This window comes from Cygnus atratus, chromosome 7 (assembly GCF_013377495.2).
Source record: "Cygnus atratus isolate AKBS03 ecotype Queensland, Australia chromosome 7, CAtr_DNAZoo_HiC_assembly, whole genome shotgun sequence".
Lineage (NCBI taxonomy): Eukaryota > Metazoa > Chordata > Aves > Anseriformes > Anatidae > Cygnus > Cygnus atratus.
Window position 1 is genome coordinate 14,410,580 of NC_066368.1, and position 13,160 is coordinate 14,423,739.

Genomic DNA, 13,160 nt, shown 5'->3' on the forward strand with positions numbered 1-13,160 from the left:
TGCACAACTGCAGTCTCAGTTAACCAGCAGTTCTGACAGAACACAGCCTAGCTACCCTGACTGTAACAGGGAAAGAAATTAACCTTGCAGATCAGTCAGGATTGTGTGACTCTACACACAGTCCTGATTTGACTATCCTGTGGACATCTGCACAAGTTCAAAAGAGAAAAGGACAGTTCATAAGGTCAACAGCATGAAACTCAGCTCTTCAGCTTTCTTAGAAGAGAACCAAATCCTAAGAGAGAAAGCAAGAGCTGAATTCAGCCAAACATAAGGACATCGTGTAGCAAGATTAACCCGTCTGCTCTGGGTTGGAGTTACACAAAACCTTTCCAGCTTCACTACCAGGCTCCTTGGGCTCCCTTCATTCACCCAACTTACCCTCCTCCACTGACAATGTGGGAGTTGACAAGTACAAAGCGACATACGTCCTCCTGGTGGCCAGAGAAGATAGCTTGAGGGTGACGCTGCAAACCTGTACCATCTGGACAGAGTTGGTAGGCCTGGATGTTCTCGGCTTGAGACAGGTAGAGATACTCACCATCCAACTCCATCCAGGGCATCAAACTGCAAACAGAGAGCAGGTTGTGGTCAGGGGGTGGGTGGGAAGGGAAAACAAAAAAATACACACACACACACACACTAAAAGAAGAAGAAAAAAAGATTTTATACATAAACAAATTAAAGAAAACTGTAAATTTGGAGCTGCTGGTCAAATACAAAAAGCAGGAGTTAATATAGCACAGCTAAGAAGTGGAGTTTCTTTAGCAACATATAAATCAAATCACATTGCTGGCATTTTTCTAACCAGGAGCCGAGGAAAATGAAGCATGGAATCTCTGGAAGAGAAGATGCCCAAGAGCCTAGTGAATTTAGATAGGAAATACTTAAGGCTCCCTGACCCCTCTTCACGAGCCCTGCACTTTTTAAGAAACTAGACTATCACGCATTTGTGAGCTATGTCAAGCATTTCTAACAGAGCCTTCAATCCGAGGCTCTTGGTGCAAACAGTCCTAGTTGTCCTCATTATTTGCTGATGCCCAGGAAACAATACAAAGCTGCCACTGTCCCACATGCATCTGAGCGGAGGAACAGGTCACATCAAATAACACATATCTTCCTGTGAAGTCCTGCATCTCCTACACACGCTGTACACTATTATGCAAAGCAGCAGGCTAAGCCTGAGGGTATCCAAGATTTTTGTGCTCTTCATATAGAGGAGGTATTTTTCTACACTCACACCTCTTCCACCTCTGAGTTAAAAGTAATGGCAGAGCAACCTCCCTTGATTTCTGATGCCCATCTTCCAGATGAGTCCATACATCCCGTCTGCCCCTTACTATTTATGGGATAGTGGCAATTCCCTACAGAGGGCTTCCAGGCACAAGAGCAGTGAATGCTAAAGGAGTATTCAAAGTATTTTGAAGATTGAAGTTAAAAGTGGAAAATAAGCTTCACTTCCTGGGAGATCAAGAGAGAGAAGATACTCAAGGAATATCTGAATCAAGTCTGTCATCACAACACATTTATTTATTACTGAAACAAAACCAAAATGCAGAAAACAAAACAGGCTGCAATGCACACTTAGGCAGTGAGATCTCTGCTCAAGATATTGTTTGTGTAGCCACCAGAGAATCAAAAAACTGACCTTCTAGATACAAGGCCAGATACAGAGAGACATGAGGCTCATGTCCTATGAGGCACAGATGTGTGAAATTGTCTCCACTCTGCACAGTCACTGCCAAGTGCGCCAATACCCATGTGTCCAATACCCATGGTTAAACCACAACACCATGAAAACATTGAGCAAAACCAGAGCCTTTCCAGAGAACATCTTTTCAGTTCTCAAACTATTCAGACTAGCTGTTTTGAAAGCATCAAAACCTGTCTCTTTTTTGCAGATCATTCATCCTCAGTGGTCGTGATTTTCTGTGTCAGCAGAGGCACTGCACACAGTGGCACCTCATATCATTGCAATGAAGGGCTAGAAGCAAGCAAGAGGACATGGTAGATTACTAGATAGAAAGTTCCTGCTTGCCTTGCATTCATTTCCGATAAGAAGCTTTTAGTCACAGGGACAGAGCAGTCGAGCATAGGTTATAACGTTCACTTGGGATTTGGTCATATGCATGGAAAAAGTAAGAGGCATCTTTAGAGCAGCAGCTTTGGTTTGAGGCAGGCTTTGATTTCCTCTTCCTTCCTCTACTCCCACACAGTCCTCTAAAGCCAAGTGAATATCCAGCTTCCCCAGACTACAGCCAGTTTCTATGTCTCTTCCTGTTGCAGTTTAGCTTTTTACCTTTTTCTGTTTTTTTCATAAGGAGAAGTAACAAATTTGAAAGCAGGATAAATGAAAATTAGAGGATGCAGTTTGGATGGTGGCCTCATTAAACCAGACCTTGCATTTTCATTTGGGAAGCTGGTTTAGTAATGATCTCTAACAACCACAGAGCCTGTCTTCACAGATGGTCACAGGCACTTCAAAGGCAGGTATACAACCTGCACCAAGAACCACTCTGCTCATTACAGCTGTTCCCAGGACTTCAGACAAGCAGTGGCACATTATCCACCACTTCAATCTACGCAGCAGAAAAAAGGCATGAAAGCTCAGTAGCAGGTCCCTGCTCTTCAGCAGCTAACAAACCGTAGTTGTTCTCATTTTCCCTTCTGCCTGATGATGTGAAAGCTAAAAATTTAGATGTGCTGTTCAGACAAGGGACATATCTCGTGCTTTGCTTTGAAAGCTGAGTAGGTCTGCAAGAAAGAATTTAACACCACCCTCCTCTCATTAATGTCAAATATATACTTTGTTAGTGAAGGAGGGAAGCATAAGGTAGAAGAAAGAAGAAGCATAAGGTAGAAGAATGGCAGTTAACATTTTAGATTTGTACATTCAAATCAAGGGCCAGGATAAAGCATGGGAGAGAAAACAAGCATTTTGAGGAGACACCTAAGTCCAAATCTGGGATCAAGTATGGTCATGGTGTGAACAGGGCAGAAAACTGCTCATGGCATACAGCAATAGATAAGCACATAATAGTCTGGAGTCTGAAGTAAAGGTTACTAAATCCAACTAGAACCGCACAGATCAGAACAATGCCAAATTCAGGCTCTTACTGAGAGAGGAACTCTCGACTGGCAGAGCGAATCCCTAGGGCAAGGCAGCAACTCCAGTTACCCCACATCCAGCTAGCCAGCAACATCCAAAACAGGCCAGTGACATTGCTTTAAAACCCCCATGGATGAGAAGGAGCATGGAACATCTCATTTCTGAGCACAGAAGCAAACCCAAGGCCCCTCAGCAGCTGACAGAACCCAGGAGAAGAGGAAGGAGCCACTTGCTTTCGTTTCCACTTCAGGACCGTCTCCCTCCGGCAGCGTCCATGCCTCCAGTTGCGAGAGACCTTCACCCTTTCCTTCACCGGGATGCCGGCCGCTCTGCAGACAAAGGGAGAGAGATGAGATTAGCAACCACGACTGATGCTACATGGAGAACAGATACAACCAAGCCAGGTTACAGGTACGTTCTCACTCTGGCTCCACAAATGATGAACCGGCAAACATTGACGGTGCCAGGGCTTGCTGTAGCTTTTAAGAGCTGACAAGAAAGGAGCCCTGAGCAGAGTGGGTGTTCATCGACAAAGCAAGCCATCCCTGATGACCACTATTGTACAAGCGTCAGATCTGATCAGAGGTATACAGACAGCAGCACAGGTTCAAGCAAAATGTAATCAAGTCAACGCACAAAGAAATTACCAGAGCAGCCAAAGAAACAAGACACCTCTTTTCTTCCAGAGACTAAAAAAAGCCAGTTAGGCTAAGGGCAACAACACACAAGAACAGATGGAGGAAACACCAGTCAGGAGAATACTGAAACTAGAAGCCAGAAGAGTAGTAAAGAAACTGCTCCCGTTCCTCACTTGCCTGACAATCACATAACCAGATACAGTAATTAGAAATCAAGATAGGTTCAGACTACAAATAAAATTCGTTCATCTGTACAACCACCCAGTGCACACACGCCCCAATTAAGATGGACCAGCTTTTGTAGCTCACCAAAAGACTGAGAACTTCACCACATCGCTGAAAGTTCTCTAATTCTAGTCAAAGTTACTTGAAGTTACTAAAGGAGAGACTGTAGCTCATACCCAGTCACTGGGGTACAAACCAAGGTTACTAGGGCAAGCCAAGATCAGCAGAGCTCAAAAAGTGACAAAAGGTACGTACCACAGAGACCTGGGACCCAGGTCTCTTTAGTGTCTACTCGAATTTACCCAGTTCAAGCAGCTGTTCACCATCTGTTTTCCTTCATGATCCAGAGTTGATTAAAGATTAAAAAAAAAAAAAAGCAGCTTTACAGCTTTAATACCTACCTTTCTCATACCATAAGCTTAATTATTCAATATCCTTGGTGGAGCTGCTTAGGTAGAAAGGACCAGAAAAGTATAAACAAGAAACTCTCAATGTTATCCTTTGTAACTTGGTGTTGTGAACCACTTAGTAGAGTACAAGACTTGTTTCCCTTTTCATGTACTTCCCGACTGCAAATGTTCCCAACCACATGGGATGAAAGGAAGATCCTCAGATCGCTGATAGATGGGGACTGGTGCCCAGCCAGGACCAGCTCCCTTCTCCCATCACCACCATGCCCCCAACGCACTTCCCAAAAGTCAGATTTTGGGGTACTGTCATTTTTAAAACAAAGAGCAGCTCCCTGTAAATAAACATCTCCTGTGGTTGTTAATGGGTGTAGGAATCTCTAACCTGGCCCTGGGGCCTGGCCAGATTCTCATTTTCCCAGCCTTCCTTCCATAGCCTCAGGCTTTTTTTTTTTTTTTTTTTCTATTCACCCTTCCCTCCCCTTTTCTATGCTTTCCGGCACTTAGTCACCATTATAATTTGACTGCATTCCTGGGCATGTGACCCATTTTAAACAAAAACAGAAACCACACACAGAAAAGCTTTCCGTCCCCTAGAAACCTGCGCAACTCTAAGTTTATCATCAGTAGCGCCACACCAAATAAAAGTGAATTTAGGAAGCAACAGGCTCTTTATTTCTCCTAACCCTTTAAAAAAAAATAATAAATTTAAATCTCTGGAGTTAGCCTAGGCTGCAAGAAGAGGAATTACATTTAAAGAGAGCACTTGCAGGAGTCTGTGGAGCCAGATAGCGTCTGAGATGAGGAATGCACAGCACTGAAAAGTCAGGTCGGGTCCAGCAGCCTCCTCGTTGCTTATTACTCTCCCAGACAGAGTTCAGGCTCTCCGCCTACATCCAATTCCATTCATTTCTCCAAAACTCCTCTCCCCACGCTCAGCCCCCAGTTAAGTTCTCCCCACGTACAGATTTTAAGTCACCAACTTGCACGGTGATGGAAAATGCACTCATGCCACAACCCCCCCCAACACGTACTGGTCCAAACAGATATCCTGAGCTCAGCGCACAAACCTTACTGAGACGAGATGCAATTTCCATGGCTCCAAAAAGAGGTGAATCCAAGGTCAAAAATGAAGCTTTTATCTTACAAAGCTGACCACTTTCCTAATTGGGGCCCAACTAGAAAAGTGGCCCTACTAGGTACCCAGAGCTCAATGCGCAAACCCTTGTTGGTTTTTAGGGTGTGGGGGGATGTTTGTTTGTTTTTCTGTTAGTAGACATAAAATTCATCCAGCCTGCCTCCTCCACATAACAATTCTGGATCCGGATAATTTAAACTTGCCTTAGAAGCATCCACCCTTTAGTTTACAGAAATTCCATTTATTCGAAACAGAAGCAAGAGATGGGACAGGACATAAGGATGAGAAGGGGGATGCAGAAGCTGGACTGATTCCTTTGCCAATACCATGGCAGCAGAGAATGACCTGCAAAGATTTTCAGTGTTGGTCAGAGACATTTTACCCCTTATACCCAGAAGGAAGTTAAATCAAGGCCAGTGATGGAATCAAGTGCTGACATATAATTCGATTTGCTTCCTCAACAGCACTCTCCAGCTCAACTCCCAAAATACATCAGCGAGGGTGATGAGCAACATTGCAATGCACTAGAGTAATTCTCAGATCTTAGAAAGCTAAAAAAGGCATCGCCATATAAACTTAATCACTTGATTAAAAAAAAAAAAAGATCATTTTCTCCCCTATTTTGCTTCAGTAATGATCAGCACACTCTCTATACATGTAAATTGAAGAATTGCTCCGTGATGACCTGAGAAACATCATCAAGAGTCATCATACATCTACACTGAGCGCTTGACTTAACCAAGTACCTCCCATGTCAGCAACTGGATTGAACATTCAAAAATTTGGGAGACTAACCCACCTCACGGAGATACATCCTATGGAAGATGCTGTGCAGGGACCACTATCCACAGCCAATGAATAACTTGACCTTTCTCAGCACGCAATCCAGCAAAACACTAAACCACGTGCTTAAAATTCAGTACATGCTTAAGTTCCCTGTGAAATCAAGCTCTTGGCATTCGGGTCCTCAAAGAAACCACCCAGCAGTGAACTTCAAGACTGCAGAGGCTGACTCACTGAGGAAGGATCACTGTTTTTACCAGGAACAACACAGAGCTACATCAGTACACAACTCGAGGACAGCCCAGCACCCTACAAGGATGACAGGAAACACACAGTACAAGAACAGGTGAATAATGTATGTGAAAATTCAGTGAAATTCAAGCAAGATGCTCTTAAAACCCACGCAAGGACCAGAGTCCATCATTTTACCACCTTTGCTAAGGGGTCACAATTATTAACAGCCTATAAAGCCTATATAATATAATATAATATATATATATAGTATATATAATATATATATAATATGTAATAGTATAATATATATAATATATAAAAGCCTATATAATCCAGTACATACGCTATCTTTTTTTATTAGCTAATTAATCCAAAAAGCACTCTTATCAGGATCCCAAACCGTGTGGTGTAATACATGACCTGAGTTAACGCACGCTTCCAATTGCATGCAATCCTGGTGGACGTTCACTTTGCAAAGACTTTGTTTCACTAAGAAAGGGAAGCTGAACGTTTGTCACAGCCTGGGAGAATGTTCCAGGATAAAAGTCATCCCAACCAACCCGCTACAAAGGAATTTTCATTTCCCCCTCCTACCTCACCCTCCCTTCCAAAAAAAAGGTTAAAGTATTTTGCTCAAATTATGGATTTCCTCTCTTTCTTGGCAGTTACCAGAAGAAATTTAATATTCCGCCTGGAGCCCACTTCCCAGCTGCTGAAGTGAGGGACTGGGACTATCCCCCCACAGCACCGCTGACCCAGGCGACCTCAGCCACCATGACAGTTGCTGGCCTGGCCTCCAAAAAAAGCAGCAGAAGAAAGAATTACTCAGCCAGGGATTATGCACATCTCCTCCCAAAGCTTCACCTCCAGCGTCGTTGCCTTCAGTGATCCCTTCCCCGGGCAAACTCCTTTGCTACTAGAAATGGTATTCCTCCAATAGCAGGAGCTTCTGTTTTACTGCGTCCCGGGGAGATTCCTACTGGCCGTCTACTATTTCAGCATGTGCCAAAACAACGGTGCCTGCAACAACACAGACCGTGTTACAGAAGGTAACACCAACGTGTCATACCGTCTATTTTCCCAGCTGCATGGGGCATCCTAACCCGCCGAAGTGCTTTGCATTTTGCTGCACTTTAAGTGCCGAAAGAGCTCGTCTGGAAATGCAAGTCTGCAGAGACCCGCTGAGAGCGAATCTCTTCTGCGGACAAAATCTGCTGCCTGCATAAAAGCTGTCACCAGCCTGCCTCTAGCCTGCCTCGAAGGGTCATACAGAGGAACAAATAGGTCATGGTGGCTAAGCCCGGCTTTCAACCTTGGCCCTGTGGCAGAGATGGCTAACACAGGGACCAACTGCTCTTATTTGTGTAATCGGGACACACCTGTTGAGTGGCAGGGTCTCGGTGCATTTGCAAGTCACGGGCCACCAACAGACAGCCAAGAGGGAAAAGCTATTTATGTCAGGAGCTCCTGTTGCTGTCCTCAAGAAGTCGACTTGCTTGCAAAATAGCTCTTCCAGTGCAAAAATTCCACCTGAATTCCTTTAGCGCATGACCCTTCTTTAGCTTACCGCCAGGCTCAGTCTGTCTTCTGCGCTCTCCCCCTTCCTATGTGACACGGGTTCAAATAACTCTGAGATGAAGATTGATCTGCAGACTTCTCTCGCTGCTCCTTGCCTCCGCCGGTGCCTCTAAGCTCCCTCAGCCAGACCCTACCAGGCAGTGCAGGTTTCCTGCCCCACCTCACGGGTCTTGTGAGCGATCCACCTGCATGAAGAAGCTGGAGACTTCTAATCAGACCCAGGAGAGCAGGCGAATTTCTGTACACACAGCGAAGACACGCTGCCAAAAACAAACAAACAAAACCAACAACAGAAACATCATCACCAAGCCTGAGCCATACCGCTCTGCCACCAGATACCACCTCCCTTACGATGATCCCCCACCTCGCCATGGGAACTCGGATAGAAACTCCACGCAGGATTTTGCGTCTCTCAACGAGCTATTTAGACTTTCTGGAGCTGAAAACCGGGCTGCATTAAAAAAAATAATAAAAATGAATAGCCTAGGAAGATGTGAACAAACCTGCAGCTGCTCAGTAGTTGTCATGTATATTCTGATCTGAAAGAGCAGAGTAGGATGGAGTGAAATACCACGTAGCTATTTCACTTATGCAGGTTACAGGAATAATAGCAACAGGCACAGCATACATTTCTTAAGCCCTGAACTAGGTAAAATTCTTCTGCTGCTTTGAACTCACGAAGATTGTAAGGGAGGCAGGCCAGTAGGAACTCTTACAAACAAATTTCCCATTCCTGGGTCAAGAAGCTGTTTTGATATCGCGGAGCCATCCTGGCAGGCCTGAACTGCCCAGAACGAAGAGTTTAAGACAGGATAGGAAGCTAACAGGAGTTTCTAAAACCCACAGACTTCTCCTGCACAAAGCAATAGCTGTGTGCCCTCTTCCAGGCTTTTCCGTTATTGCAATATCCTCCCCAGAGGATTCCCCTCTGCATCGTCTGCACCAGTTCACTGCCTCCTTCATTTCTGACTTAAAGTAATGAAACTTTGGTAAAACATATTTTAAAAGATGAAGGAAACTGAAGCAGCTTTACAGGCTGCTTCACACTCCCTCCCCTTCCAGTACCGAAGGCAGAGGTCTCCTATGATTGCTGCACTTTGCGTTTGGATTTGACTTGCATAGATTGGCCATTTCCTGCCCCTGCAGGTGTATATATTTTTCCAAGATCTGGAGAAAATACTGCTTTTATTAACTCACAGAAATGCTTGCACTAGTTCTTAAATACTCAGTGATGATAAATTCACCCACTGATTAATCTGTATTTCTGGACTGGAGAATACAGCGTGATCCTCGTGGGCAAGGCAGGACAGGAGACAGGGAGAGAGTAAACACGCAGTGGAACATTTCTATATCTTGACAACAGCTATTAATACGTTACAAAGAGGACGCCGTCAAGCTATTTAGGTTGCAACTTTTAACTTGCCCTCTAAAATTCCGTTGTAGCAAAGAGGAAATAAGTTTAGCCCAGCTGCAACTTTATTCCTTTTGTCCACGCTTTAAATAAAGAACCACCTTGCGACGAGCCTCTCTGCCTCTCCGATTTCTCCAGTCCGAGGTGGTCCAGCGGGCAGGTCCTGGCTGCGGGCTCAAAGCACCCTCTTCTATTCCTGGCTCTGACACTGACCTGCTGCACAGAGGGCAGCCTGGTTCACATCTCGCTGCCTCCGCTTCCCAGCCCTTGTTTACCCTGCCTATTTGGGCAGCGAGCTCTTCAGGGCAGGGACTGCTCTTGCTGGGCCCGTACAGCAGCTGGCAAAACAGACGCAGGCTACCAGACGCAACTGTAATATCACTACTCACCAGAAACCCCGGAGGCTTTGTGCTTACTGCTCAGCTACAGCTTAGCTGCAAAAAGAATTATTAAGCCGTGTTTTTCTGTGATATGCTGCCATGCATTTTTGGAACAAAAACGCTCACCTTACGTCATGAAGAGGGGTCTCAACGCTTGCTTGAGCAGTCCCCATGACTGTGTGAAGCAAAACTCGTAGCATGGGGACTATCTTTTTACCAGCCCCATGACAAGGTCTTATTGCAAGATGGGCCTATACATAACGTTAACATGACAACACGTAACAAAAGGTAGCCTGACACAGATGCATGCAGGACAGGTGCCAAGAACCACAAATATCTAAAACCACTGTACGTTTCCAACCAGTGACACAATATTCTATTAAGCATTTACTTACTCATGATTCAAAGAAGGAGAAGTGCATTTTGAACACCAAGAATGTGCTTAAGAACCTTTCCAAGTCAGGCCCTGGTAGTCCTAATATACACGAACTCACACCAATGCAAACCTAGTGATTCCCCCTGCCAAGGAATGAAGTGTATGGAAACATAGCAAAGAAGAAAAAAGTTTGCTGTGTGCAAAGCGCATGATTGAAACAATACCGTAAATATTTAGCTTACACACACAGCTCCTCATTAGCTGAATCCACCAAAAAGAGCAAATATGAGAGACTGTCAATGCTGTGGATATGCCTTTCTCCATAACAACTAGCATCTACGATAAAGTTCCTATCTTCCTTTGCCAACATTAGCCAAATTAGCATTATTTAAACATATGTCCTGAGATAAAAATAGCTGCCAATTTTTAAAGGTGGATAGCCAAGATGGGGAGTAGATAATTTTGAAAGTTAAATCAAACTGGTTTAGGTACTACAATTTCTCTTTCCCATGCTCCTCTACAGCAAGGGTTTTGCAAACAGTTTCTTAGCAATTTTCTCTGTTCCTTATTTTGGCATGAGAAATTGTTATATGCAAGCTGACTGCACAAAACCAGTTGTTTCACATACAAGCTAAAGCCCTATTCCCTCTGATCTTCTTGTTACAATTATCTGAAGATATACCTAACAGAAACAACATTTTAAAGAAATGGGGTCATTTTCAAGTTAATCACCCTTTTAAAAAATGGGCAAGTGGGGGAGGGGGGGTAAGTTTCACAGCTATCTTACACTCCAGGATCAAATTTATCTCTATTTAGCAAGCATTAACAGATGGCTTATCAAAAAACATTTAACAGCAGAAATGATCAAACTCGTTCCGAGATGTTTTTTTGTTTTAAACAGTAAATACTCCCTAGACTAGTTTTTAACTTATGCCAGCCTCCCAGGGACCATCAGTTTAAGATCTAATGTTAGAACCATGCATGTTATTTCATTAAGTACATTTACCATAAAACGGTTCCAGCCTTCGCTTTCTCGGTTGCAGACAGCATTGAACGAATACCTCTTGAAAGTAAAAAACAGTGTTCACCTAATGCAGTGTTACCCAGAGCATGCAACAGAAGCTTCTGCTTTCGAGCAAGTCATAGCCAAGCTTGACGAACTCAAGATTTACGCTGTATGATTAAGAAAGCAGTTATCAAGAAGGCCCAGCTACCCATCACCTTCATTACCTTTCTATTTATCCAGTGATATTCTAGCTCAAACACCTACTCAGCTCAAGTTTAACCTTCAACAAGCAACCTACCAGTTTCTTACCTGGAATAACTATCAGGAAGAAAGGCTGTGTGCCCAGCTTAGCCAGACCCCCTCCCTAGCTTGTATTGGTTAAAAATATAACCTCTCTCCTTAAATCTTATTCACTCAACTGCAAGAAGAGCAATCTTGGAGAATGCTCTTGGTCTTGGAGACATGCATGAGGAGCAGGGGGTATGGAAGAGACGTGGCTATTTAAACCCTCAAGCTGCCACACCAACTGTTAAACTCCTCTTCAGCTAGGTACAAATTTTATAGCTGTACAACAAACCAAGATTGCATGAGACTTCCGTGAAGTTAAAAGTAATTAAAGGATTCTTCCTCTAGAATATCTCAAGGTTCCTGTAGGACTGACTTGTAAGGCCACTTGGTGCATTACCTAAGATTGAACTCCCTAGGACCAGGGCAGTGCTGACCAATGCTAAAAGCAGCACTCTATGCTAAAGTTGTTTAAAGAAAACTTGAAAATAGGATTCAGCGCAAAAGCACATCCTAGAATTACTAAAAAAAAAAAAAAAAAATCCTGTTCATAGCAATCCAACAGCACTGAAATCCCTGAGAGCTTGTGACACTCAAGTACCCTTCCCTTCACTTAGACCCTCTGACCTAGCAAACCTTTTCTGTAGCTGTTTATAGAGCTGCATTCCTCTGCAGGGGAAGTGGTGGTCCTTACATATGCTGCACCTGCTCTGCTGTACACCTGATCCCTCCCGCAACCGAAACAGCATAGTATCACCTTATTCTTAATGAAAAATACAGAACTTCATTTCCTCAGGAGACAAAATCATATATCACAGCAGACACAGAGTCCAACGCACAACCATTCTGTAGCCCTTATTCCTGCTTACTTCCTAGGGAACTGTGGTTCACTTTTCGAAGCCCAGTCCATGGCCGTAACATCCACTGGCTACAGCTACCATCCTACAAAAATTGAGTGGGTTTAAGTCCTGGCCTGAAAACCCAACACAGGGATTGTCAACACCACCAAAGCTCAACTCCTGACAGCACGGGCCATAGCTGTTTCTCCACGTCTGTGCCACTGATGAGATAACACCATGAGACAGCAAAACAGGCCTCAAACATCCCTTCTTTTATGATTCACGTAAACAACATTTAGGGCAACAATACTGTGTCACTGGATGACAAACAAGATCCTGGGCTCTGAGCTGGCAGCTATAAGGAATCACAGGAAGCGATTCATAGACCCAAAGAACACAAGTTTCCTCTCGGGATCCTCCAAGCAGCAAGGAAAGCCCATGTTGTGTGGCTGCCTCTGAGTGGCATTTCGTACCCTAGTAAAATTTAAGAGACGAAATGCAGCCTTTGTATTCTTACTAAGGACTGCCAAGGCCAAAACCCTCAAACACGTCCATCTAGAAAGATGCTGGTGTCATACACAGTGAAGCCAACAGGTCTCACACCTAATCTGAAGATGTGCTGTTGAATTTAAAAACAACAACAACAAACCAGCAAACCTGTCCGCAAAACTTTAAACCCCAGAAGCCACAGAGTCCAACAGTCGCTTCCTCTGTGACAGCCATCACCAGCAATACCAGCACAGCTGCTCTG

The 13,160-nt window shown here is 44.1% G+C and overlaps 1 protein-coding gene across 2 annotated transcripts in view; it reads right to left on the reverse strand.

Moving 5' to 3' along the window:
• Positions 1-13,160, reverse strand: part of FBXW4 (F-box and WD repeat domain containing 4) — a 59,639-nt gene that overhangs the window by 45,045 nt on the left and 1,434 nt on the right. For both annotated transcript variants that reach the window (XM_035547711.2, XM_035547712.2), the window contains exons 2-3: positions 3,343-3,438; positions 382-567 (exon numbers count right to left, since the gene is read on the reverse strand). In XM_035547711.2, the coding sequence (XP_035403604.1) occupies positions 382-567; positions 3,343-3,438 (282 nt within the window). The remainder of the gene's footprint in view (positions 1-381; positions 568-3,342; positions 3,439-13,160) is intronic.